The sequence below is a fragment of the Lepidochelys kempii genome, chromosome 2, assembly GCF_965140285.1.
Source record: "Lepidochelys kempii isolate rLepKem1 chromosome 2, rLepKem1.hap1, whole genome shotgun sequence".
Lineage (NCBI taxonomy): Eukaryota > Metazoa > Chordata > Testudines > Cheloniidae > Lepidochelys > Lepidochelys kempii.
This window is the reverse complement of record NC_136381.1, coordinates 22,514,843-22,542,296: the sequence shown is the minus strand read 5'-3', so window position 1 is coordinate 22,542,296 and position 27,454 is coordinate 22,514,843. Positions and strand designations below refer to the sequence as shown.

Genomic DNA, 27,454 nt, shown 5'->3' with positions numbered 1-27,454 from the left:
CTGAGACATAACGAGAACAGGGGTGGAGGGAAAAAAAGACATCTAGTGTGTGGATGGGAATATTTTAATATAGTTTGTGTTCAGAGGAAGCAGGATATGCCTGTGCATTTGTCACACAGTTGGAACTGACAAGATTTACCCTTCCTTGTTTCCAGAAGTTCTCTTTTAGATAAGAGGCTCAGGTCTATTCTTAGCAGTTCCCTCCCTAGCAGGGAATCCTTCCCCACTCTCCATATGGACATGAATTAAATTAAGATGGGCTCAGCAACCTGGTACTCTTTAGGCTGCTACAACTTTGTGCTCCAGCAGCTTCAGTCATTGTGTAAAATCAATGAGGGCAGATCCTGTCTTATGCAAAATGTTAACTCTGAAGGCTAATGACAATTAACAACATTTTAAACTTTCATTGCTGACTACATGTTAATCTGCACAATCCACTACAGTAACATCTCACTGCAGTGGCCTCCTCTTCACTGCTAAAAGCGGAGTTCTCATCTGGGGTGACTAACTCATGAACTAGCCTTCTGTTAAAAAAAAAAAAAGAGTGGAAACAAGGAGATAAACTAAGCAGGGCCAACCACAGGAGAATAGTGATGACCTCACCAAGTTTACATCGGAGTGAGACGGAAGTGCTTTATCTCCACTGTGGAGCCCATGATGTTACTCAACCGCACACGCGCGCACACAGTTAAAACTCTAAAGACAAGGCCTAAGGCTCTGACCCTCAAACGGTAGGTGCGCAGGAGGCTCTGGAGCCAGCACGTGGGGAATGAACACAGCTTCGCGGATAATCCGGTTACCTAAAGCCAGAGCAGAGCCGACCCCAGCAAAGGGGAGCCAAGCCGGACGTGTCTCAGCACAGGCTCCCGCTGTAGAGTGCCCTCAGCCCCTAGACCCCGCCACACTATGGGGATGGGCCCCGTCTTCTGGGCGGAGTTCAGACCACCCCCCCCACCCCAGATTTCCCGGGGGAGGGGGTCACCACGGCCGCTCGCCGGCGCCAGGAGAGCTCGGGCCCCTCCGCCCCCCGGACCCCGCCGCCGCAGCCCGTGGGGACAGTCGCCGCCAAGGACCGGGGGGAATCGCACTCTTCAGGCGGGCCTGGGAGAAGGCATCAGCATAGCTGTCCGCCGCAAGGCTGCCCCGGTACTCACGCCGCCCGTGGCCTCCGGCGCTCTCCCGGCTCCTCTGCTGCACTTGCTGCCGGAGGCGGCTGCGGCCGAGCGGGTGCCCATCCTGCGGCTCCGGGGCGCCGGGGAGTTCAGGGATAGGAACTCGGAGCTTGAGTCCATCAGGTCGTAAAGGGACCCCTGACCGCTCGGGGCGGCGGACGGGACGGGGCGGCCGCGCCCGCTACCTGTGTTGCTCCGTAGCATCACCATGGCCGGACCCGTTCCGGCTCAAGCGGGTGGTGGGGGGCGGCGGCTTCTCTCCGAATTCTGGCGCCACAAACCGCGGGCTGTCGCTTCACCGCCCTGCCGTCGTATCTCTCCGCCTCCGCCCCTCAGCAGAGCCGTGGTGCGACTCCTGAGAGTCAGCAGGTCGCGTGGTACCTGTTGCTGCTGTTACCCTCAATCACTGAGCCTGCGGCCGCACCGACAGAAATCGTTCCGCCCCCCTCGTCCCGTGGGACTCTTTCCCCTGGTCGGTTAGTCCCGGACAGGGTGCGGAGAGACACGTACCGGTACTGAGTCCCTTTGGAATTTTTGGCGCGTGCAAAGTTGGGGGGGGGCAAGTGTTTTGCCCGGTTCTGATTGGCTAAGAGAAAGGCGCTCAGCCCGCCTGCTCCGTCGCTTCCCGCGGAAAGGAGATTCAAATGCCAGTCCCTTAAAGAGCCACTGCCCGAGATCTCAGACAGCTGTTCCCCGCGGAGCCAGATCCCCGCCAGGCAGGGGCAGGTGTTGCAGGAGCCTGCCGCAAAAGGCAGGGCTCTAATTCAATGGGTCCTTGTCACCCTGTCATGCCCTCCCCCCCAAGGGCGTTCAGGGGCAGGGCCGTACACACACGCTGCACCCCAGTCAGGCGGGGGTGGGGGGGGGGCATGCACACACGTTGCAGCTGGACAGGGCTCAGGCCAGAGGGAGCTTACTGGCAGCAGCTGCTGTCTCAACTTGCTGATATACTTAAAAAGGCAGCATATTTAGAGTGGGGTCCACATACGTAAAGGGGCAATGTGCACCTCTCTCTCACACACACACACACACACACCATCATCATGTTTCCGCAGGGAATATTTGCGGCCACTGCCATGCATCTGTTGTGTCTCCTCCCTCCATTTGTGGTGCCTTGTAGAGTGTGAGGCTACATTAACAACCATGTGTTAACCCTTGAGGGCTCAGCCGAATGCTAGTTCATTTAGCAGCAAGAAGGGTGGGAAATATCCCACCCTCTGATTCTACCACCTCAACCAAGCTTCACAATCATCATTGCTGTGTACAGTATTAAACTGTTTATATACACACAGTATAATTTTTAAACAATGTCTTTTGTCTGCAAAAAAAATTTCTCTGGAACCTGAAACACCCCCCCATTTACATTAATTCTTATGAGGAAATTGGATTCGCTTAACATCATTTTGCTTAAAGTAGCATTTTTCAGGAACATAACTACAACATTAAGCAAGGAGTTACTGTATTTACTTAGTAGCCTATCTGTACATTCTTATTTTAGAAAATATTGGCCTTTGGCTCTCATGGGCCCAGCTAAGTTTGGGACATAACACTAATAGCCAGCACATTCCATCACAAAAAGAGTGCAACAACATTTTCATTCCAAAATAGACTGTTTAAGCAAAACAGGTTAATTTTTCATTAAAGTCCTTCCCCTGCTTCCCCTATTTTGCTTCCATCCTCCTGAGCAATAAAGCAAACTAAAGTTTCAAATATGAAGGTTTCATTCTCTCGAAAAGTTTAGCACATTTCAGTTAAAAGTCCGTTGTCAGCTACAAAGGTCATATCTAAACACCGCAAATACTGATGTATTCTCATCCACAAAAAATTGAGAGCCTGCTGTAGTTTTGATGTGACACAGCATTTTGCTCAAGTGTCATGGCCTGGAAATAAATTAAGGATTTTTTGTGATGTCTGGCACAAAAAAAAAAACAAAAAAACCACACCCCCAAACTTTCCACACAGTCCTACCTAATGTTAGCCCTACCCATCACCAAACTATGGGGCAAGACATAATAGCTACTAGAGAAGTGAACAGCAATGAATACAGCTTTAAATAAAAAAAAGTCTTTTTCATGATTAAACCTCATGACTGTGTGGTGCTACCTGTAAGCACCTTATAAAAATAAACTCTTTTGTGTATTTTATGGCCCAGGAGATGAAAGGCCCTTGTGCAGCCATTAGTTTTGCCAGGTTAAGCAAGCTTCTGCCAGTTTTCAGGGCTTAAAACTATCTCAAGAATCTCTTCCTGCTGATTTAACAAAAAAGACAGCCAGAAAGAAAGGTACTGTATTTAACTTCAAATATCTGTTTGGCCATGTACAAGTCAGATGGAAAACACTTCTCTGGGGAGGTTTTCCATGCACGCTGTGAACAGGCTTCCTTTTCGTCCTCAACATCTTCTTCCCTGTGGCTCAGGGCCAGTCTCTCCCACACTAACAGCTCCAGATTCCATTCCTCTGCCCTTCTTGATTAGTAGCAGCTCACCCTACCCCCTTGCTAAGGCTCAGCCTCTGTCCTGACCTCTCCCACCCCTCCATTGTAAGCTCAGGATCTCTCCTAGGGTGACCAGATAGCTAGTGTGAAAAAATCAGGAGGCAGGGATAGTAAGAGCCTAGATAAGAAAAAGCCCCAAATACAGGGACTGTCCCTATAAAATCGGGACATCTGGTCACCCTCCTGATATTATCTCTCTCCCCACTCAAGCCCTCTCTCTCCACCCCTTGTTTTGGCTCAGGATCCTCCCACCATCTGAGCTAGACTTAAGCTACCCGTTTTGCCCACCTTGGCTCAAACTTTGCCCTTTTTCTGGTTTGGGTTCAAAACTTCCCCTTTCTCCGCTCTTCTGGCTCAGCCTGCCCCCTCCTTTAATGCAGCATGCTGGAGCTTAACAGAGCAATAGAAATGATCTCACTTTATATCCAAGTTAAAACGCCTCCCACCTGCCTGAGCTCCTAGTAGTCGTGCAATAACAGCCAGATTTCCTAGGGGAAGAAATTGCTTGTAACTCACCCATTTCCTGCACAACCCACAAACACTTCCTGAGCAAACTGCTGCTTTATACAGTTGGGGGAAGCTTTAGTGCTGCCTTCTGGTATATGAGGCTGTTAAACCCGCCCCTAGCCAGTACTCCTATACACCTGGATGAGGGTCACCTATGGAACAGCCAAGGGTAGCAGCAGCAACTGCTGGCTATCAGCCAGCTGCCCCTGCTCGGCACTCCTGTGTGTACACCAGCTGCTATTGGTAAGGAGCAATAGACATGTAAGAAATGTGGCGTGCTGGGTACATTTGCTTTCTTCTTCACTAGTCAAGTAATAAGTGCACCAAGAGAGGATGCACTGAGGACCAGGGTTCCCTATTGCCATCTCTCATGTTTCCCTTTCTCTTTAGAAATTCTGCACATATTCTTGCAGGAGGCAAAGTGGAAGAAATGAGATCGTAAGAGCCAGGAGAGAAAGAGTATTCTTCTTACAATAACATTTGGTATTATAGGATAAAAGGGTGCATTGGTTAGAGAGTACTATAATTTACAGTGTCCAAATCAGGATTATTGAAGGATGATTTACTGGGGAATAACAATATACAGGGTCATTGTAACCTCCTGGATAGTTTATCACTTGGAAAATAATTTGTGATTCCATTAGTATTTATTGTATGTCATATGCAGTTATTGTTATCAGTGGCATTGTTTATTTGGAATTATACAGAACTATTACAATAGTAATATTAGGTAACAATGATTTTATATACAGGGATTGTTAATACTTTCTGCTAGCATCAGATAGAAGTCTATTTAAAAATTACAAATATTTTTAAAAGCTGTTACATACACTTGATAACATTTATTTTTACAGTTAAGATTTTTACAGTAACTCCTCACTTAATGTCGTCCCAGTTAATGTTGTTACATCGCTGACCTATTAGAGAACGTGATCTTTTAAAGTTGCGCAGTGCTCCCTTGTAATGTTTTTTGGCAGCTGCCTGCTTTGTCCACTGCTTTCAGGAAGAGCAGCCCGTTGGCGTTAGCTGGTAGGGGCTGGTTGGGCCAGCATCCCCCTATCAGCTCCCCTAAGTTCCCTATGAAGCAGCCACGCAGCAGGCTATTAACTGCCGGGCAGTTCAGCTGTCTCTCCCCCTACTGCCATGTGCTGCTCCTGCCCTCTGCCTTGGAGTTGTTCCTGGAAGCCTCCTGATTGCTGTGCGGGGGCGGGGGGGGGGGGAGGGAGACGGGTGCTGATGTCAGGGTGTGCCCCTTCCCCTGCTCCTGTACCCTGTCTTCACAGAGTGGAGGGGGGTGGGAGGGCGGACACTACAGGTCTCGGGACAGAGGGAGCTTGCTGTCAGCAGCTGCTGTCTCAACTTCCTGATATACTGAAAAAGGCGGTGTACTTAGAATGGGGTCAGCATACTTAAAGGGGCAATGCGCGTCTCTCTCTCTCTCGCTCACACACACACAAACGGTGTGTGTCTCTGTCTCATAGACACATTCACCACCCAGCACTTTGGAAAGTGGAGGGAGTGGAGTGCTCCAGTGGGATAGCGTGGGTTCATCCTCCTGTTCAGTTACTGTAGGGAATGTTTGCAGCCACTGCCATGCCTCTATTGTGTCTCCTCCTGACTCCCTCCATTCGTGCTGCCTTATAGAGTGTGAGGCTACATTAACAACAATGTGTTAATCCTTGAGGGCTCAGCCGAGTGTTAGTTCATCATTTAGCAGCAAGGCATTCCCTGGGAAATATCCCACCCTCTGATTCCACAACCTCAACAAAGCTTCACAATTGTCATTGCTGTGTACAGTATTAAATTGTTTGTTTAAAACTTATAGTGTGTGTGTATATATATAATATATACACACACACACACAATGTCTTTTGTCTGGCAAAAAAAAAATTTCCCTGGAACCTAATCCCGCTATTTACATTAATTCTTATGGGGAAATTGGATTCACTTAACATAGTTTCACTTAAAGTAGCATTTTTCAGGAACATAACTACAACCTTAAGTGAGGAGTTACTGTATTTAATATAATTTGTTGATACTTGAATCAAAACTTTGCCATAGACAATGAGGAAAAGACTAAACACTAGATACACCAGTCATTTGGTATTACAAAGCATTTCTTGACAGAGTAAACCAAATGATGCTTCCTCTTGTCTGTTAAACAGTAGTTAAGCCTAAAAGTCTATGAATTAATTGTGGAAACATTTTTATAAGAGCTTGGACCTAAATTTTAGAGATTAAAAACAGATGTGTGAAGGGGAGTTGGGAAAAAGTCTTCAACAGAAAAATTAATCCAAAAGTGGAAACATCACAACATCTATCCTGTTTTTATTGTGTAAATCAGAAATAAAACAAGAACTGTAAAAAACTTGTATTTTACAGTGAGGAAAATGTTTGGAAACTTTGTGAATACATCAGAAGTTATGATCAATACCCTTTAGAAGAATTTTATGCCGTTTTCATATCCAATGAGAGAAGGATGGTAAGTTGATGAGTTGTGATATAGAACAAAGGTCAAAACAGATTCACTGTGAAGGAAAGATGGGGATCCAGGCATATAGGTGACCTGAGCCTGGTAGCTCAGCTGGGCCCCATGGTCACACAGATACTGGAAAAGATCCTAAAAGGCAGGTCTTTTAGTCATATATGGCAGTCTGGGCCTTGGAGCTGACATTTGGAGACGTATCATCTCCCTGAGGATGGCAGGGATCCATTTGCTGCTATCAATCAGCTGAGGAGACTGAATGGTCTGTGTGGTCCCCAACTAAGAGCTCAAAAAGACCAAAAGACAATCTGATAAAAGCTTAATTATTGCATTGCAGATGTAACGCAAGCTGACTAATTTTATCATTCAGTGAAGACCGACCTAACTTGTATTAGACTGAAATCCTAGATATTTCTTTGGTTTACTTAAAATTAGCTTCTAACTTGTAATTTGCAGATACCGCTCTGGAAGCAGCAGTCAGGATGTGGAGATGAACCTGTGGTTTGGGTAAGACATTCTATTCTGTTCTATGTAGATCCTTATAGCATGCTCATTTCCCTAGTATCTCTAGCACATTAAGCAATAAGGGGAATCAGGCCTCACCAACCTATTAGAATTCTTTGAGGGTGTCAGAAAACATATAGAGAAGGGAGATCAAGTGGATATAGTGTACCTTTCAGAAAGTCTTTGACAAGGTGCCTCACCAAAGGCTCTTAAGCAAAGTAAGGAGTAATTGGATAAAAGGGAATGTCCTCTCATGTATCAGTAACCTGGCCGCTAAGAACGCTATTGCTTGGCTTAGCAAATAGTCAAGCGCTAAATAAAATAAATAGTACCTGGTTAAAAGATAGGAAACAAAAGAAAGGAATAAACTGTCAGTTTTCAAGTACAGAGAAGTAAATGGCAGGGTTCCCCAAGGATCTCTATTGGGACCAGTGCTGTTCAACATATTAATAAATTAAAAAAGGGTAAACAGTGAAGTGGCAAAATTTGCAGACAATACAAAATTACTTAAGATAGTTAAGTTCAAAGCTGACTGTGAAGAGTTACAAAGGGATCTCACAAAACTGGGTGATTGGGCAAGAAAATGCCAGATGAAGTTCAGCATTGATAAATGCAAAGTAATGCCACTGGAAAAATGAATCCCAACTATACATACAAAAAGATGGGGTCTAAATTAGCTATTACCACTCAGGAAGGAGAAATTGGAATCATTGGATAGTTCTCTGAAAACATCTACTCAGTGTGCAGCAGCAGTCTAAAAAAGCTAACAGAATGATAGGAACCATTAGAAATAAGATAGATAATAAGGCAGAAAATATCACAGTGCCACTATATAAATCCATGATACACTTACACTTTGAATACTGTGTGCGGTTCTGGCTGCCCCATCTGAAAAAAAAAATTAGAATTGGAAGAAGTACGGAGAAGGGCAACAAAAAAGATTAGGGTTATGAAACACCTTCCATATGAGGAGAGAGTGAAAATACTGGAACTGTTTGGCTTAGCTAAGAAATAACTAAGGGGGGATATGATAGAGGTAAAAAAAATCATGAACTGTGTCAAGAATGTGAATAAGATAGTATTATTTACCCCTTCACCTAACATATGAACAGGGGTCACTTGATGAAATTTATAGGCAGCAGGTTTAAAACAAACATACAGAAGTACTTCTTCACACAACACACAGGCAACCTGTGGAACTCATTACCAGGGCATGTTGTGAAGGCCAAAACTATAACTGGGATTAAAAAAAGAATAAGATAAGTTCATTGCAGATGGGTCCATAAATGCTATTAGTCAAGATGGTCAGGGACACAACTCCATGCTCTGTGTGTCCCTAACCCTCTAACTGCCAGAAACTGGGACTGGATGACAGGGGATGGATCACTCTATAAATTGTCCTGTTCTGTTCACTCCTTTTGAAGCATCTGGTAGCGGCCACTGTCAGAAGCCAGGATACTGGGTTAAATGGACCATTGGTTTGACCCAGTATGGTCATTCTTAGGTTCTTAACAACATCCCATGTGTGCTTTCTAAGGTCAGGTCTACACTACAGACTTCTATTGGTATAACTACATCACGTAAGTCACTACCCGGATCAGCGGGTAGTGATCGATCTATTGGGGATCCATTTATCGCGTCTAGTGTAGACATGATAAATTGATCCCCGATCGCTCTGCTGTCGACTCCGGAACTCCACCACGGCGAGAGGCAGAAGCGGAGTCGACGGGGGAGCGGAGGCCGTTGATCCCGCGCCATGAGGACGCGAAGTAAGTGATTCTAAGTCGATCTAAGATACGTCGACTTCAGCTACGCTATTCTCGTAGCTGAAGTTGCGTATCTTAGATCGATTCCCCCTCCCCCCCCAGCCCCGTGTAGACCAGGCCCCAGACTTATATTGGTATAACTACATCAAGGGTGTGAAAAATCATGCCTGAGTGACATAGTTATATCGACCTAACCCCTGGTGTAAACAGCGCTATGTCAGAGTGTGAGCTTTTCCCATTGATATAGCTACCACCTCTCGCAGAGGTGGATTAACTACGCCGATGGGATTCTCCCATTGGCATAGGAATGTTTTCACTTAGGCACTTCAGCGATGCAGCTGCACCAATGCAGCATTTTAAGTGGGGTAGACCACTTTTATATAGTAAAAGAACAATGGAACATCCAATGAAACACTTAAAACTTCTAACACAACACATAATAAACCTGTGGAACTTATTGCCACAGGATATCATTGAGGCCAAGAGCCTAGTTGGATCCAAAAAAGTGTAGATATTTACATGGATAATAAAAATATCAACATAGGATAGAAAAATCTAAGGGTTATACAGCTTCATGTGTCAGGGCATATGCCCTATGGGATGGTATTAAGGGAAAATTTCCTTTTTGGACATAATTATCACTGAACTTTTCTCTGAAGTGTCCGGTACTGGAGCACTAGTCCAGTTTTGGTGCGGCAATCTTCTATTCTAGAAAGTGAAGGTTAAGATGGCACTTTCAATATAAATGCCCTATTCAGGTACCTATAACTTTGTTTTTTTTAAAAAAACTGGCACATGCCATCTCAGACTGGGAATGAATTGTTTGGGAAAATCAGAAAAAAAAAACTGTTTGAGCCATTTTAATTATATCCTTGCATGGCCCCTTCTCCACCCTGCCCCCAAGTGTAACTCAAAAATAACTTAGTTTAAAAACAAACCAACTTTACAAATAATTAGTTTTGAATGAGATCTAAGTGGTATGAGAAGGAAGGTAGAAGAGGGATAGAGAAGGCCGTTACAGATTTTAAGAGTTTTCCCACCAAAATGTATTGAATTCAAGTTTTTTTGGTAGACAATCCAACTAGAAATGCAAACTTGTATAAGCATATAGTTGGTTTCCCGGTTCTCATCGTCACTATTCCGTCCCTTTTAAATTTTGTTGTTGCACAAAGCTTCACTTCCAATACAGTGTATTAGTATGGCAAAATAATTTGCCTAAGAACTTTACAATTTCTTACTCCAAATAGCTAGGCTTGTTTACCCCTGAAAATGTTATATGAAAGCTCCTCAAAAGCTTTCCATAAGTGGATTTTGTATTCACTTTACTAGGGTACAGTTAATTGTGATTAATTGTACAAAATGAGTTATCAAACACAGCATTAAAATTACCTGGTAATCACTTCACAAAGAGGCAAGTTGTCTTCTTTTATCTGTGCCAGCCTTTGGTTGGGATTGAGCTGAACACAAAGGACATGTTATCCAATTCAAATATTTTATTGTATTAGGGTGTGGAAATTAAGAAGATATCTATATCATTTTGTATGAATACTATGTGTCTTGGTTTCCCTGTTTTGAGATTCTATCTGACTGCCTACAGTTAAATCAAAGGGAGGGGGGAGGAAGAAGGGAGGCATTAGGCATCAGCAAACAGGAAATGAAACTGACAAAGATAAGGTATCTCTAGGGATCAGAGTAGCAGCCCTGTTAGACTGTATTCGCAAAAAGAAAAGTAGTACTTGTGGAATCTTAGAGACTAACCAATTTATTTGAGCATAAGCTTCCGTGAACTACAGCTCACTTCATCGGATGCATAAAGTGGAAAATGCAGTGAGGATGTTTTATACACACAGACCATGAAAAAATGGGTGTTTATCACTTCAAAAGGTTTTCTCTCCCCCCACCCCACTCTCCTGCTGGTAATAGCTTATCTAAAGTGATCACTCTCCTTACAATGTGTATGATAATCAAGGTGGGCCATTTCCAGCACAAATCCAGGGTTTAACAAGAACGTCTGAGGAACAGTGGGGGAGGGGTGAGGGGGGCGTAGGAAAAAACAAGAGGAAATAGGTTACCTTGCATAATGACTTAGCCACTCCCAGTCTCTATTCAAGCCTAAGTTAATTGTATCCAAATTGCAAATGAATTCCAATTCAGCAGTCTCTCGCTGGAGTCTGGTTTTGAAGTTTTTCTGTTGTAATATCGCAACTTTCATGTCTGTAATCGCGTGACCAGAGACATTGAAGTGTTCTCCGACTGGTTTATGAATGTTATAATTCTTGACATCTGATTTGTGTCCATTTATTCTTTTACGTAGAGACTGTCCAATTTGACCAATGTACATGGCAGAGGGGCATTGCTGGCACATGATGGCATATATCACATTGGTAGATGTGCAGGTGAACGAGCCTCTGATAGTGTGGCTGATGTTATTAGGCCCTGTGATGGTGTCCCCTGAATAGATATGTGGACACAGTTGGCAACGGGCTTTGTTGCAAAGATAGTTTCCTGGGTTAGTGGTTCTGTTGTGTGGTATGTAGTTGCTGGTGAGTATTTGCTTCAGGCTGGGGGGCTGTCTGTAGGCAAGGACTGGCCTATCTCCCAAGATTTGTGAGAGTGATGGGTCGTCCTTCAGGATAGGTTGTAGATCCTTGATGATGCGTTGGAGAGGTTTTAGTTGGGGGCTAAAGGTGACGGCTAGTGGCGTTCTGTTATTTTCTTTGTTAGGCCTGTCCTGTAGTAGGTGACTTCTGGGTACTTTTCTGGCTCTGTCAATCTGTTTCTTCACTTCCGCAGGTGGGTACTGTAGTTGTAAGAATGCTTGATAGAGATCTTGTAGGTGTTTGTCTCTGTCTGAGGGGTTGGAGCAAATGCAGTTGTATCGTAGAGCTTGGCTGTAGACAATGGACTGTGTGGTGTGGTCTGGGTGAAAGCTGGAGGCATGTAGGTAGGAATAGTGGTCAGTAGGTTTGCGGTATAGGGTGGTGTTTATGTGACCATCGCTTATTAGCACCATAGTGTCCAGGAAGTGGATCTCTTCTGTGGACTGGTCCAGGCTGAGGTTGATGGTGGGATGGAAATTGTTGAAATCCTGGTGGAATTCCTCAAGGGCTTCTTTTCCATGGGTCCAGATGATGAAGATGTCATCAATATAGCGCAAAGAGTAGGGGCATTAGGGGGCGAGAGCTGAGGAAGCGTTGTAAGTCAGCCATAAAAATGTTGGCATACTGTGGGGCCATGCGGGTACCCATAGCAGTGCCGCTGATTTGAAGGTGTGCATTGTCCCCAAATGTGACACCATTACAATCTACTTACCACACAGACTATGCTGACAACTTGTGCCACACGCTCTCAAAGAAACTGCGGAACCACCTGATCAATATCCTCTACAGCAAACAGGGAAAGATTAAGAATGAGCTCTCAAAACTGGATACTCGCATAAAAAAACAACCTTCCACACAAACTTCCTCATGGCTGGACTTTACTACAACTAGACAAGCCATTTACAACACACATTTTGCTTCTCTACAAAAGAAAACGGACACTAAACTTTCTAAACTACTACATGCCACAGGGGGCCACATCAATGGTTCCCTCAACCCACCCAGCAATATTGTTAATCTATCCAACTATACTCTTAGGACAGCTTCTTCTGCTGGGTTATCTCGGTGCCTCTCCTTCTGCCCCTCTACTCCCATGAACATGATACAGTTCTGTGGTGACCTAGAATCCTATTATTGACGTCTCCGACTCAAGGAATATTTCCAACACTCCTCTGAACAACATGCTAATCCACAGAGACCTCCCTACCAACACTACCAAAAGAGGGATTCTAGGTGGACTCCTCCTGAAGGCCGAGACAGCAGACTGGACTTCTACATAGAGCGTTTCCGCCGACGTGCACAGGCTGAAATTGTGGAAAAGCAGCATCACTTGCCCCACAACCTCAGCCGTGCAGAACACAATGCCATCCACAGCCTCAGAAACAACTCTGACATCATAATCAAAAAGGCTGACAAAGGAGGTGCTGTTGTCATCATGAATAGGTCGGAATATGAACAAGAGGCTGCTTGGCAGCTCTCCAATACCACTTTCTACAAGCCATTACCCTCTGATCCCACTGAGGGTTACCAAAAGAAACTACAGAATTTGCTCAAGAAACTCCCTGAAAAAGCACAAGATCAAATCCGCACAGACACACCCGACCTGGGATATTCTATCTACTACCCAAGATCCATAAACCTGGAAATCCTGGGCACCCCATCATCTCAGGCATTGGTACCCTGACAGCAGGATTGTCTGGCTATGTAGACTCCCTCCTCAGGCCCTACGCTACCAGCACTCCCAGCTATCTTCGAGACACCACTGACTTGCTAAGGAAACTACAATCCATCGGTGATCTTCCTGAAAATACCATCCTGGTCACTATGGATGTAGAAGCCCTCTACACCAACATTCCACCCAAAGATGGACTACAAGCTGTCAGGAAAACTATCCCCGATAATGTCACAGCAAACCTGGTGGCTGAACTTTGTGAACTTTATCCTCACCCATAACTATTTCACATTTGGGGACAATGTATACGTTCAAATCAGCAGCACTGCTATGAGTACCCGCATGGCCCCACAGTATGCCAACATTTTTATAGCTGACTTACAACAACGCTTCCTCAGCTCTCGCCCCCTAATGCCCCTACTATACTTGCGCTATATTGATGACATCTTCATCATCTGGACCCATGGAAAAGAGGCCCTTGAGGAATTCCACCAGGATTTCAACAATTTCCATCCCACCATCAACCTCAGCCTGGACCAGTCCACACAAGAGATCCACCTCCTGGACACTATGGTGCTAAAAAGCGATGGTCACATAAACACCACCCTATACCGGAAACCTACTGACCGCTATTCCTACCTATATGCCTCCAGCTTTCACCCAGACCACACCACACAGTCCATTGTCTACAGCCAAGCTCTACGATACAACTGCATTTGCTCCAACCCCTCAGACAGAGACAAACACCTACAAGATCTCTATCAAGCATTCTTACAACTACAATACCCACCTGCTGAAGTGAAGAAACAGATTGATAGAGCCAGAAGAGTTCCCAGAAATCACCTACTACAGGACAGGCCTAACAAAGAAAATAACAGAACGCCACTAGCCGTCACCTTCAGCCCCCAACTAAAACCTCTCCAATGCATTATCAAGGATCTACAACCTATCCTGAAGGACGACCCATCACTCTCACAAATCTTGGGAGACAAGCCAGTCCTTGCCTACAGACAGCCCCCCAGCCTGAAGCAAATACTCACCAGCAACTACATACCACACAACAGAACCACTAACCCAGGAACCTGTCCTTGCAACAAAGCCCGTTGCCAACTGTGCCCACATATCTATTCAGGGGACACCATCACAGGGCCTAATAACATCAGCCACACTATCAGAGGCTCGTTCACCTGCACATCTACCAATGTGATATATGCCATCATGTGCCAGCAATGCCCCTCTGCCTTGTACATTGGTCAAATTGGACAGTCTCTACGTAAAAGAATAAATGGACACAAATCAGATGTCAAGAATTATAACATTCATAAACCAGTCGGAGAACACTTCAATGTCTCTGGTCACGCGATTACAGACATGAAAGTTGCGATATTACAACAGAAAAACTTCAAAACCAGACTCCAGCGAGAGACTGCTGAATTGGAATTCATTTGCAATTTGGATACAATTAACTTAGGCTTGAATAGAGACTGGGAGTGGCTAAGTCATTATGCAAGGTAACCTATTTCCTCTTGTTTTTTCCTACGCCCCCCTCCCCCCTCCCCCACTGTTCCTCAGACGTTCTTGTTAAACCCTGGATTTGTGCTGGAAATGGCCCACCTTGATTATCATACACATTGTAAGGAGAGTGATCACTTTAGATAAGCTGTTACCAGCAGGAGAGTGGGGTGGGGGGAGAGAAAACCTTTTGAAGTGATAAACACCCATTTTTTCATGGTCTGTGTGTATAAAACATCCTCACTGCATTTTCCACTTTATGCATCCAATGAAGTGAGCTGTAGTTCACGAAAGCTTATGCTCAAATAAATTGGTTAGTCTCCAAGGTGCCACAAGTACTCCTTTTTATCTCTAGGGAGAATACCAAGGGACCTTAACAGAAGGAATGGGCGAGCTATTCATTGAAAATTCCTTACCTGCCTGTGACCAGAAAGGTGACAGGCCTGCTTTTTCAAGGCCAGAGACCAAGACCAAAAAGAACACTAAGGTCCAGATCCTCAAAGGTATTTAGGTTCCTAATTCTCACTGAAATCAATGGATCTTGGCCTAAACAATTTCAACCTCAAGCCTAGAGGAAAAGGAGCGGGGAGCAGGCAGGAGCTTCTTGGGGAGACAAAACTTATTTTGGTGGTGTATTCAACAGGGCTCTGGAACTAAGGCAGGGGCTCTTCAGGCTGTGCCTGAGATAGCTCGGTTGCCTAAGCTTGAGAGAGGTGATGACTTGCAGGCAAACCTTGGGTGTGCAGGACTGTTGTAGGTTTAACCTTTTCTCCCTGTGTTCTGGCTACCTTTGGGTGTATGGACGCAAGCTGTTTGGAGTCACTTTAATCAGCCCTGGGTCACAGGTACCCAACGAGGAGTGTCTTGCTGGTTCCAGTTTCAGTTGGCTCTGCGTTATAGCTGGAAACAGGCAGGCTGCTACTCTGGGATCCGCTCTTAGAGTGGTAAAATTGTGGGCCAGAGAGAGGTGAAGGCAGTGAAACTTGTCACCTGAGTTGCACTCATGAGAGGCTGCTAGAGGGTATAAAGCACTGTTTGCACTGTAACTGTGGCAGGATGGTAGGAATAGACGGCATTTCACCCTGGTGATCCAGGCTAAAGTGGGATAAGCTGTGGAATGCCACTTGGAAAGGGTATCCACTGGACAGACTGGGGGAGAGATCACAGTCGCAGCCATCACATATGGATTATGCTTTGGGGTGATTTCTGTCCCCTTTTCCTAATATCTCTAAGGTTTGTCTATGACCATTTACAACTGTGTTGTTAACTGTCAATGACCTTTACTCCTAGGATTACCATGTTATTTTACTTCATGTTTCAAGTAGAGACCAGAACTTCATTTACGATCTCGACACAGTGTTGCCATTTCCATGTCCATTTGACACGTACATTGAGGAGGCCTTTAAATCAGATGATATTCTTCTTCCAGGATTCAGAAGGTGAGAAAATTAAAACAAATGTGGTACAGAATATTTTACAAAAGCCAAGCCTCAACAATTGATATAGTTGACATTTTTCTTTGTATGCATAGTCACCTATGTATAATCTGTTACTATGCAGGAAATTAAACACACCACACTGCTCTTCTAATGATCCTGACCTTAAAGGTACAATGGTTCATCCATCAATAAAACTTTCTATTTCCTTGCATTGCTTCCTGTTAGTCATTCAGCTACCTGACACTATTAATATACAACTAAACTATATGAATTTGATTTAACTGCTCAGAGTCAACACTCAGTGAGGGCAGGAAAAGGCTTTGGTAATGTTAGTAATGTTTAATACAGTATTACATGACTCCATCACTTAGTATGTTCTTGAATTATATGTTTGTTTAGAAAAATCAGACTGATTCGAGCAGATTTGTATCTGAAGACATTTGCTTCTGACCGATCCCACATGAAAGATGCCAATGGACACTGGCAGAAGCCTCCTCCTTCCTACCCTTGCATTGAAACTGCAGGTAAATAGCATTCCACAGCCAAAACAAAAAAATCCTGTTCCTTTTGATTTAAGAAAATGAAACAAAATAAAACCAAAGAATTGCATAAGTGATATTTATGCTTCCATAATATACTGTGAAAGCACTGCCACCTTTCCTTTCAAGACAAAGTACTTTATTATTTCATCAGAAAAAAGTATGAACTCACATCTTGCATGTACCTACGGGATTATATAATGTTCAACACCGTTTCTGGCATTTATCAAACATTAACTAGCTAATCCTCACAACACCTTGTGTGAGGTGGGCAAGTAAGCATTAATGTCCCCTCATTACCGGAGCTGATGCAGAGAGGATAAAGGGACTCGTTCACAATCACATAGTGAGTCTCTGATAGACTTGGGATTGGAATTTCAGAGTCACAAGTCTCAGACTTGTGTTCAGATTGTACCTCTCATATGCAAGTCAGTCTTCACAAGGAGAAAGTCCATGTCCATGTGATCCACAGGGCTGAGTTCAGATAACCCAGGACTGTAGGCACATCCCACATGTTGGTCCCATGGTATGGCCCTGCCTCTCCTTGGGGTAGCACAGGTGTCAGAGTTAAGAAGAATGGGACAGTTCACACCTCTCAGAACCAATGTTTTAGGTTTTTCTGCCAACCAGACAGGCATCAGTTACACTCAGGTCACATCAAGCTTTTCCTTACATACATGAGGGGTAGAAACATAATTTAAAAAGAAAGCCAAGGTTCTGACCTCCTCATGGGACTGCAGGAATTGGGGCTTTGTGAATAAGCCTATAGTGCCTATGCTTTGATTTGGTCCTGGGGCTCAAAAAGCACAGTGGGTATTTTTTTGTTTTTGTTTTTAAAAGATCATTCAAGCCCCGATTCAGGAAAGCACTTAAACATGTATAGATGTTCATCCCTATTCAGAATGGTGCTTAAGCACATGCTTAAGTCCCACTGTCTTCAGTGGGGCTTGGCATTTAAGCATGTACTTATGCTGAGTAGGGATGCTTTATTGAATCGTATGCCATCAAGCTTGATCCTACAGGCTGCTGAGCACTCTGGCCCCACTCCAGCTAAGCACTTAAGCACGTGCTTAACATTAAGCACATGAGTAGTCCTGTTGCAGTCAGTGGGATTACTAATCTGTTTAAAGTTTAAGCACATGATTAAGTAGTTTGGTCCTGAACATTCTGACCCTGATCTAGTAAACACTGGATATTTTTCTTTTTTTGTTTTGTTTCCATTCCCTTCCACACTCTTCTTAAATACCGTATATACTCAATCATTAGCCCATTCGTTTATAAGCCGACCGCCCCCCAAGATGGATAGATAAAAATAATAAAAACTGTATGACCCTTTCATGAGCAGACCCTATATTTCAGGGATTGGCAAACTTTGGCTCCCGGCCCGTCAGGGTAAGCCGCTGGCAGGTCAGGACATTTTGTTTACCTGGAGCATCTGCAGGCATGGAGCCCCTCAGCTCCCAGTGGCTGCGGTTCACCATTCGCAGCCAGTGGGAGCTGCAGGAAGTGGTGCCACTTCCCGCAGCTCCCATTGGCTGGGAATGGCGAACCGTGGCCTCTGGGAGCTGAGGGGCTCCATGCCTGCAGATGCTCCAGGTAAACAAAACTACAATGTATTAGATATTCAGTTCAATGATTTATAGAGATTTTTAAAATCATCATCAGATTTTGGTGTAGACCCATTTATAAGCCGACCCCCAGTCTTTGGTGCATCACTTTTTTACCAAAAATATTCAGCTTATGACCAAGTATATATGGTATGTGCTATCCTGATACTACTTTCTTTTCCTTTCCTTTCCAGCCAGGTTCAATTTCTTCTCCTCCAGCCTTATTCCTTCATTCACTTGAGATATTCATATACATATGTGTTTGTACCTCAACAGCTACCTAATTTTCTTAAGCTTGACTTCAGTGGAACTACTCACGTGTTTAAAGTTAGGGACATGCCTAACTACCTTGAGGCCACAGTCACCAATTGAGGCCACAGTCACCAATGATTCAACCCCTAAGCTCAGCGTGAACCCTGTAAATCACTAAAGTTCTACAAATAATTTGTTAGAGTTCACTGTAGCTCAAAGTTTGTACTTTGAAGATAGAAGGGGGACAAGAAACTGAACTCCTTTGCTACTGGTCAATCAGTAGGTGGCACTCTTCCCTCAGTCAGTAGTGAACTAATATTTCAGCACTGTGTTCCAAGGGAACTGTTCTTCTGGAGGGGTCTTTTTTCCCCCCAAATGAGAAAGAAAACTGAGGGGTTTGACCTCCTGTGACCAGTAAAGAGCTAATGGGTGTTCGCCCCAGTATCCCAACCAAATTCCAGTTGGAGTAACTACATTCTCTCTGCCAAAATTCTCCATACAGTTTCAGTTAGCTATGGTATTTCACTTTCTTCATTAAATTGCTAACACATTTCACTCTAGCATTTACTGCATTGCAGTGGTCGGCAAGTGGTTCCTGCTTATTTGTTTTATATCCGTTTATTTGTAAGGAACCATACCTGTTTTTCTACTTGTGTATTCTTTTTCATAATTTAGAGTAGTTGATTTCCTTACAAAGTCACAGAGAAGACATTTTTATATTAGTACAGTTTGCTGCATGCTCTGTATTTTCCCTTGGGATGTTACTAAAGTGAGCACCTTATATGTTTTAAAATATATTTAAAAGATTGATACATTTCGAAATGTATCAGTATTTCTAAAGCACTTATCACCATAATATTTAGGAATTGTTTATACTTATTAAAGATGAAGATCAACATAGTTTTGCTGCTCTGCTCCTACAAAACATTTGTATTTTTCAATATTAATTACATTATCGCTCCTTTCATTTTGAAGGATTCAAAAGCTTTAATAAAACTTAAAGACAAGAATTTGTTTTTCCTATTACTGAAATGTTTCCACTTTAGTGTGGAACATAGCAGCTGCTTAACGGCTCTTAACACTTCAGAACAGGAAGTGACCCAAGAATATCAAATGGACATGACAGTGGAAATGTAGATACAGTAAAAGCAGTTATTTAGTTTGACTAGGCCAGGACACTGGGAGTACCACCGTCACTTTTATGGAAAATGGCATGGGATTTTTAATGATCCCAAGTGGTCAGGAGTTGTTTTCCATCTCCTCTGAATAATGGTACAGTGCCTTTACCTAATGAGGCATTAGTTCAGTAGTGACTCAGAAGGCAGAGGACTGCCTACAGCCATTACCAATATAACTTCCTGTACCATTTTCAGGATTGTCAACTTTCATGATTTTATCACAAGCCTCATGATATTTCAATTATAGCCCCATCTTAATTAATTAAAGTTGGAATCAGGCGATTGTATGATAATCTCAACTTCAATTTTTAAAAATTAAAGTTTCTAATCCTGATGGTTGCACAAAAAAGGCTTGAAAACATGAACAAAGTAAATTCCAAAAAGTCTCAAAGCCTAATGCAAATAAAAAGAACCCAAAATGTATTGGTTTAAAAATCATGATTTTTAAGAATGTTTCCTAATTTGGGGTGGATGGGGAAGGATAACATGATTTTTAAAAACTTGGGGTTGGCAATACTGCATTTGGGTTATCCTTTGGAGTCTATCATATATATATTGATCAGGCTTGATCCTGCTTAGCTTGTGAGCTCTGATACGATCACAGTTCTAACTGCAGGACAACATAAAATATATCTTCCAAAAAGCATTTCAAAATTTCCTGGAACAGATGGCCTTACTACTTAGAGCTGCTACAAACAGTTGAATATTACATTGCAAACCATGGTTCAAATCTGAAGTCTTCCCAGGTGTTGGGTAGCACACCAGCAAGATTGGTGCAGCAGGTTTCTTAGTTATAGTCGCTGGGTGGTTGTAAATGATGCATTTTGTTTTCAAAAAGAGTGGATAAGACAGCTGAGAAATAAAAGTTGGAGGGCACTGTATCTGACACATCTGTTAGACATGTAGGCTGCTAGACTGAAGCTATGTAGATATCTGCAGCTTCTACCTTTGTCTTCTCACAAAAGTGGTGGTAGAATCATAGTGAACCCAACAAAGAAAGCATCAGTGAGAAAAAGAGCAGCACATACACGCTGTCTAACCTGCTGTTATTTTTATCTAAGGAAAAAAATTGTTATGAGCTTTGTGTGAACAAAGGAGAAAAACAGGATAAAAGCAACCAAGGACATAACATTAAACTTTCTTTACATGCTGTAGAGCTTATTATTAAAACTACACAGTTATAAGTTAAAGGAGACTGAAAGGTTCAGTGGTAAAAAAACTACAAACTTCCTGGAACAAGCCCTGCTGAAGTAAACCTGAACACTGCAGGGTCAAATTTCATGTGCAGTTTAATAATTCTACACTATTATTGTTATCTAACTGCCAATTCTCTTCTCCCACTGCTCTCCTCATGTCTCCAGAGCCTCCCTTTTGAATCTCAATATTTGGCTACCCATAATCTACACACTGTAATGGTCAAGCTTCTCACTTTCAAAGTGTAACCTTTGGGTGGACTAGAGTTTACTTCATTGCCTTTCTCCTAATGCCTAAAAACAACTGCCATAGAAAAACACATGGACACCCAGAATTCAGTCATTGAGGATTTTCAACAAGGATTGCACAAGGTCAACCTCCCCACAATCAAGTCCAAAAGAACAAAAGGAGTGAACTTAATTCTTAAGTATCAAATTTATAAAATCTTATGATAAAGAAAATAATTAATAACTTAATTTCTACAACATAACATGGATACTTTATAATCCACATCCATTATCTTCACAGTTATACATAAATAAAGAAAAATTAAATCTAAACAGGTCCGTCCCCACAGAAATACAGTGAGAAGAAACTCAGAGTTCCCAAAAATCTTAGGTTGAGTTCACCTGTCTCAGTTACAATCATTGATCACCAAAACCTATACAATCGGCAGAGTCAAAAGCAATATCTTCCCTCTACTTGCTTGTAGAAATCTTCAAATGGAGTCCATGCATACTCTTCCTCCTCCTCTGCTAAAATCACTCAGGTAGGTATATAGATTTTAAAATAAACCCATTACAAGAAAAATACAAAACTGAGAATAGCAAAATATAAATGACTCTTTACCCATGATCACATTTAAACAAGAGAAAAATAGGTCCATCATAGTAGTGGAGAGAACTTAACTAAAAAAACAGTTTGGCTAAAATCAAGCAACATTCCAAGCATACAATTAAAATGAAGGAAATTAGTTTTCCCTCCCAAATTTCTCCTCTCTGTAATTAACCCTGCCAGGGCATCCCTGTTCGAGGGTTAAAAATATCAGTAACCTAAAAGCTTCACAGTTAGGGTAAAATAGCCTGCTTTCTGCTCCTGTGGCTCAGCTTCTCTCAACCCACAGAGGGCCCATGGCCTTTTGTAAAGTAGCTGCCTGACTGCTTGCCTTCAGGGAGTCTTGAGTCCAGCTACATCAATCCTATTGAGCATATCCAAAACTATCACACCCAATTCCAGAAACTTCTGAGTGTTGAGTGCTAATTGTACATTTGCCTAGCAACAATGACTCATTCCTACCCACTCCCCATAAATCTCTTAAGGAGATATCCCTATGAAGCACATGGGTTACAAATGCACCCAACATCTCCTTTATAGCCTACATCTAGGCTTCTTGGAAAATCACAGTCTGTCTTTGTAATTAGTATAAGGATGTACAGCACCTTGCATCCAATGCTTGTAAATGCCTGGAATAGCTCTAGCATAGGGTTGTTAAATCTGGAATAAGCTCTTTGCAATGATTCAGCTGAACCAGAACTAATCTACCCACTATGGACAGAAACCACAAGCAGTGCAGCTGTATCAGTTACTAACTCCATCCCACAGTGCATGGCCTAGAATATTTGGAAACTACCCATAAGCCCCTGCTCATAGCAAGTGTGTCAGGCATAATGGACAAGTGCCTTAAGAGTCCCAGAATTCACAGCATGGCTGCAGTAATAAAATGTATTGTGCGTGGCTCTACTAAAATGGTTCTGTCAGAAGAAGTGTTGCTATGTGGATACGCAGAAACAAGCAAATCAAACAGCCATTTCATTCAATCAGTGTCTCGGCAACAATTTCCATCCTTAGGGCCTGGTCCTGCTCCTAAATAGGATTAGGTCCAGAATGTAAACACAATTTGTCTTCTCTCACCCCTACTTTCTTCAATGCCAACCCCTACGCTTGGAAGAGCCTTTCTACTTGCTCTCACTCCAGTCCTTTTTGAAAAACCAACTGTTTTGTCAGCAATAACATCTGCATTCTGTTCTTATGTGTTAGCTCTCCTATTCCACTGTAGGCCTTAGAACCTCAGATGAAGGACTTTATCTGGATTATGATATCTTTTGCCTAGCAATTTTTTAAAGTTGTAAGGCACTATGTAAACTAACAGGCCTGTAGTTTCCCAGATCACTTTTATTTCCCCTTTCTTAAAAATAGGAACTACATTTGTAATTCTCCAGTCATAGGGTACAACCCCCGATTTATTCATTTAAGATTCATTAAAATCCTTGCTATTGGACTGGCAATTTCATGTGCCAGTTCCTTTTAGTATTCTTGGATGGAGATTATCTGGAGCCCCCAATTTAATCCTATTAAGATGTTTGAGTTTGACTTCCACCTCAGATGTGGTGATTTCCTTGTTCCCATTAGCCACCTTGCCACTACCTCTAAACTCTTCATTAGGCTTATTAAAAACAAAGGCAAAGTATTTGTTTAGGTGTTGGGCCATGCCTAGATTATCTTTAATCTCCAACCCATCTTCAGTGTTCAGCTGTCTCACTTCTTTCCTTGTTTTCTTTTTATTTATATAGCTATAGAACCTTTTGCAATTGGTTTTAATTCCCTTTGCAATGTCCAACTCTGCTTGGCTTTTGGCAGTTCTCACTTTATCCCTTTATCACTATCTGACCTCCAAGAGGTAGCGTTCCTTGCTGGTCCATCCCATCTTCCATTCCTTTTAGGCTTTCTGCTTTGAGATGCTTTCTCATCCAGGTTGGTCTGCAGCCCTTCCCTATGTATGTTTTCCCCTTGCTTAGGATGCAGGCTTCAGATAGTTTCTGCAACTTTCACAAAGTAATTCCAAGCCTACTCCACATTCAGATCCTTGAGTTCTTCGATCCAGTCCACTTCCCTAACTAATTCCCTTAATTTTTTAAAGTTTGCCCTTTTGAAATCAAGGACCCTAGCTGCAGATCTATTTTTGTTTATTCTTCCATTTAGTGTAAACTGAATTAGTTCATGATCACTCAGACCAAGCTCGTCCCCTACAACCAGTTCTTCTATGAGGTCCTCACTGCTCCCCAATACCAAATCTAAAATGGAATCACCTCTTGTTGGTTCAGCAACTATTTGGTTAAGAAATCTGTCAGCTATCACATGCTGGAAAATCTGGGCCCTACTATTATTAGTAGCACTTGTCCTCCAATCTATATCTGGGAAGTTAAAGTTTCCCATAATCACACAATTCTCAGTAGTATTTATTTCATTAAAACATTAAAGAGGTCTCTGTCCATATTTAAACTGGATCCTGGGGGTCTGTAGCATACCCCAAGCACTATCCCAGGGGAACCTCTGGTAGCTTTCTCCCCCAAAGTGATTTTGGTCCAAATAGACTCTGTCTTATCCATTTCATCACTTCTAATTTGCTTACAGTCTACCTCATTATTGATATACAATGCTACACCATCACCTTCATTTCTGTCCTGAACGGCACATATCCTTCAATACCTCTACTCCAGTCATGACTACTATTCCAACATGTTTCTGTTATTCCTATAATATCTGGTTTCACTTCATGCACCAGTGGTTCTAATTCCTCCATTTTGTTACCCAGGCTCCTTGCATTGGCATACAAACATCTTAATTGTTGCTGCTTTGCTTTGCCCACATTCCTTGCCCTACTGAGTACTGTCATTCTACTGCCAGTATCGCCTACTTGATTGATAGCGCTGATACCAATGAAGCTATCTTTTCTCTTAAACTCCATTCTCCTACCCACAGCTGTTCCTTTCTCCAGTGCTGTATTCTTTCTTACTTGATTTTTCTCCCTCTCAATGTTAATCAGATGTAGAGATTACACGAGCATCTCCCAACTGTCTCCCCCAAGTTATCATGGCTCTGGTTTCAGAATTTATGGCTTGAACCAAAGCACTCAAAGTCACTGGGAGTCTTTCAAATAAGTCCATTGGACCTGATGAAGTCCATTAATTATTTTCCTAGTTGGGGCATGATCCCGAGGCTGATCAGCATCTCATAGGAAGTGATCAGCACCTTCTAATTCCTATTAATTGCTATGTCCCTGATCTAATGCCCCATTGAAGTCAATGGGAAAAAGCTTCCATTGACTCCAATGGGCTTTGGATCAGGCCCTTAAATAGGAGCAAGGTTTCGCAGGACCTTGCAGGATCAGGCTCTTTTTGAATAGAGAGATGCCGTAGGACCCATAGTTTTTACTATAGCAGTCCTTTTTTTTTGAATTCTCTAGTTTTGGTCACCCTTTATCCTGCACTACAACTCCGTGGCATGATACAAGTGCCTTCTGGGACTGCTGCAAATCTCTAGTGTATTCCTTCATACTCTTTCTTTCAATCAATAAAAATGCTGCTCAGGCAACAAAATTATTGACATGGGCAGAAAGGGATCAGAGACAAATGCTACATCCTGAAAATGAAATGAAGGAAATGAAGACTCTGATGGTATATTACAATTTGCAGGATTCCCTCTGAGTGGTATTTTCCCTATGCAATGGCTTTTCATGACGGGGAAGTAGCTCTTGACATGAGCTCTTTGCTGGTATGTATGTGTATATTAATCCCTACCATCAAAACAGGTTTCTGTCTGCATTTGATTGACAAATAATGTTCATGTATTCTTGTGCTAAATAGATGCCTTATCTAGGACTCTAATATTCTCTGTTTATCCTTATCTAGACTCCAAGATGAACCTGGATGATTTTATCAATATGAATCCCAAGGTGGGATGGGGCTCAGTATTTCTGCTACCTGACTTTGTGGATCGGTATGGCAGACAGAGCTGATTTCAGGTTCACCTTGAAAGGACAGTGATGTAAACAAAGGACACATCAGCTTCCCTTTTTTGTTTTGTTGCAGTTGCTCTTGTCATTCTATTTATAAATTGGTTTATTTCGATGACATTTATTGTTTTGTCAAATACAAGAATTGAACAAAAACGCAATGAACTGAATAAAATATTTTGACTATATAACAAGAGTTAAAACTTATATAATGGATCAGACTAATTCTATAGCATCTGTACTGACCCTACTAAACTTAAACTTCAATCTGTTAGCTGAGATTACTGGACCCCAGTCCTGCAGCTACATCGTTACAGGTGGAAGCTTGTGCCTGTATGGAGCCCATTGACTTCAATGAGAGTCTGAGCAATGTAAGGATCTTCCTGCATGGATCCAACTGCAGGATCAAGGCCTTAGGTATGAGAACATTGTATATTCTGAAGAAAATATTGAAAGTTAAATAAATCAACTTGGAAATACACCACCATGATTTTCCTCTCTAATTCGTCCAGAACAGATGTTTAGTTCCATATAGAGCATGATGGATATTAGAGATGATCCCTGTTAACTCTTATAGAATAAATAATCTGCCTATTCCTGTAGCTCTTATAAAAAAAAAGTCACTCTGTTGAGATAAAGGCCAAGGAACATTTTCACTCAGCATTGAATGTACTCAGATCAGCGTAATATTTATATCTCTGGCACTTGAAGCCTGACAGCATTTCATCAACATTTCCAGAACGTATGCTGTTAGAATACCAACATTTAGGGCTAGAGTGAGCCTTTGCTCAATGTTCTAAATACAGTGCTGGCCTGTGAGAAGGCCAGGGAAGGAACTGCATGCATCTCTCAATTTCATCCCTGCTCAACCCATGTTTCCTGGGTGCAGTAATGTATGCCAGTCCTTTGACTGTCCCTCTGCTGGTGTGTGTGGTGCAAAGTCAACACCTCATGCACTCCTTGCTCATCTTCACTCTCTCCCTACCAGCTTGTTTGCAGTGGAGTAAAGGTTGTGTGAGACCTGTTGTTCGCACCACATGTGGAGCTGAAATGTAGGTGCCCACAGCCAGGCATCTTACTCTCTTTCATGGCCATATTTGAGCAAGCCATTGTAACCAGCTAGATTGAAAACCACAGATTGTTTGGAACCATTCAGTAAGATACTGGGAAATATCTACACAAATATCTGTCTCTAAAGTAAAAATGGAGAACTGCACTGGTTATTCTAAAAGTGAGGAGAGGGAAAATAGTCCAAAGGACATCAGTATTTGCTTATATAGTGGTCATCACTGTGGCGTCTGAGCATCTAAGATGCAAGGGGCTTTTCAGTGTGGACTACTGTATGTACTAAAGAAAAATTCAAGGGCCGGATTCTGTGACCTTACTCCATAAGTAGTGCCACTGAAGTCAATGAAATTACTCACAGAGAAGGGTCTACTCAACATGAGTAAGTGGTAGAATTGTACTCTAAGCAGCCTAAAGCTTTTAAATCTCTTCTTGTACAGAAGATTCCACATTGCCTAATCTCTCTTATAATTTTTACTCCTTTTTTGGGAAGCAGGGGAAGAGATCTTTCATTTCTGCCATGAGTTTGTTGAGAAGGTATATTATCAATTTACATGACTCATTTTCTGTATTGCTCTGTCAATACAGTTTAAGATTTTATTCACTCTTCAGTGTGCATTGCCTTTCCTGTTCTATAATGAAATGCACCTGCCATTGTGTGGCCCTACTATTATTAT

The 27,454-nt window shown here is 42.7% G+C and overlaps 2 protein-coding genes across 11 annotated transcripts in view; one reads left to right on the top strand and one right to left on the bottom strand.

The window, feature by feature from the left end:
• Nucleotides 1–1,682, bottom strand: part of ATAD2 (ATPase family AAA domain containing 2) — a 96,360-nt gene extending 94,678 nt beyond the window's left edge. For 3 of the 6 annotated variants that reach the window (XM_073330197.1, XM_073330203.1, XM_073330198.2), the window contains exon 1: nucleotides 1,155–1,682. In XM_073330197.1, coding sequence (XP_073186298.1) covers nucleotides 1,155–1,382 — 228 coding nt within the window. In that variant the 5' untranslated portion in view covers nucleotides 1,383–1,682. The remainder of the gene's footprint in view (nucleotides 1–1,154) is intronic. The other 3 variants (XM_073330199.2, XM_073330204.2, XM_073330200.1) reach the window with 2 other exon arrangements.
• Nucleotides 661–26,365, top strand: NTAQ1 (N-terminal glutamine amidase 1). Of its 5 annotated transcripts, XM_073330207.1 has the most exons (7): nucleotides 4,208–4,415; nucleotides 6,555–6,654; nucleotides 7,114–7,164; nucleotides 16,002–16,150; nucleotides 16,550–16,674; nucleotides 25,393–25,471; nucleotides 25,609–25,698. In XM_073330207.1, the coding sequence occupies exons 1-6, from the start codon at nucleotides 4,327–4,329 to the stop codon at nucleotides 25,446–25,448; spliced, it is 570 nt and encodes a 189-aa protein (XP_073186308.1). In that variant the 5' UTR covers nucleotides 4,208–4,326; the 3' UTR covers nucleotides 25,449–25,471; nucleotides 25,609–25,698. The 5 variants fall into 5 exon arrangements, with proteins under 5 accessions (XP_073186310.1, XP_073186308.1, XP_073186307.1 ...); XM_073330209.2 differs by lacking the exons at nucleotides 4,208–4,415; nucleotides 25,393–25,471 and adding an exon at nucleotides 661–731 and having other exon boundaries at nucleotides 25,609–26,365; XM_073330206.2 differs by lacking the exon at nucleotides 25,393–25,471 and having other exon boundaries at nucleotides 25,609–26,361.
• Nucleotides 26,366–27,454: the final 1,089 nt, after the last annotated feature.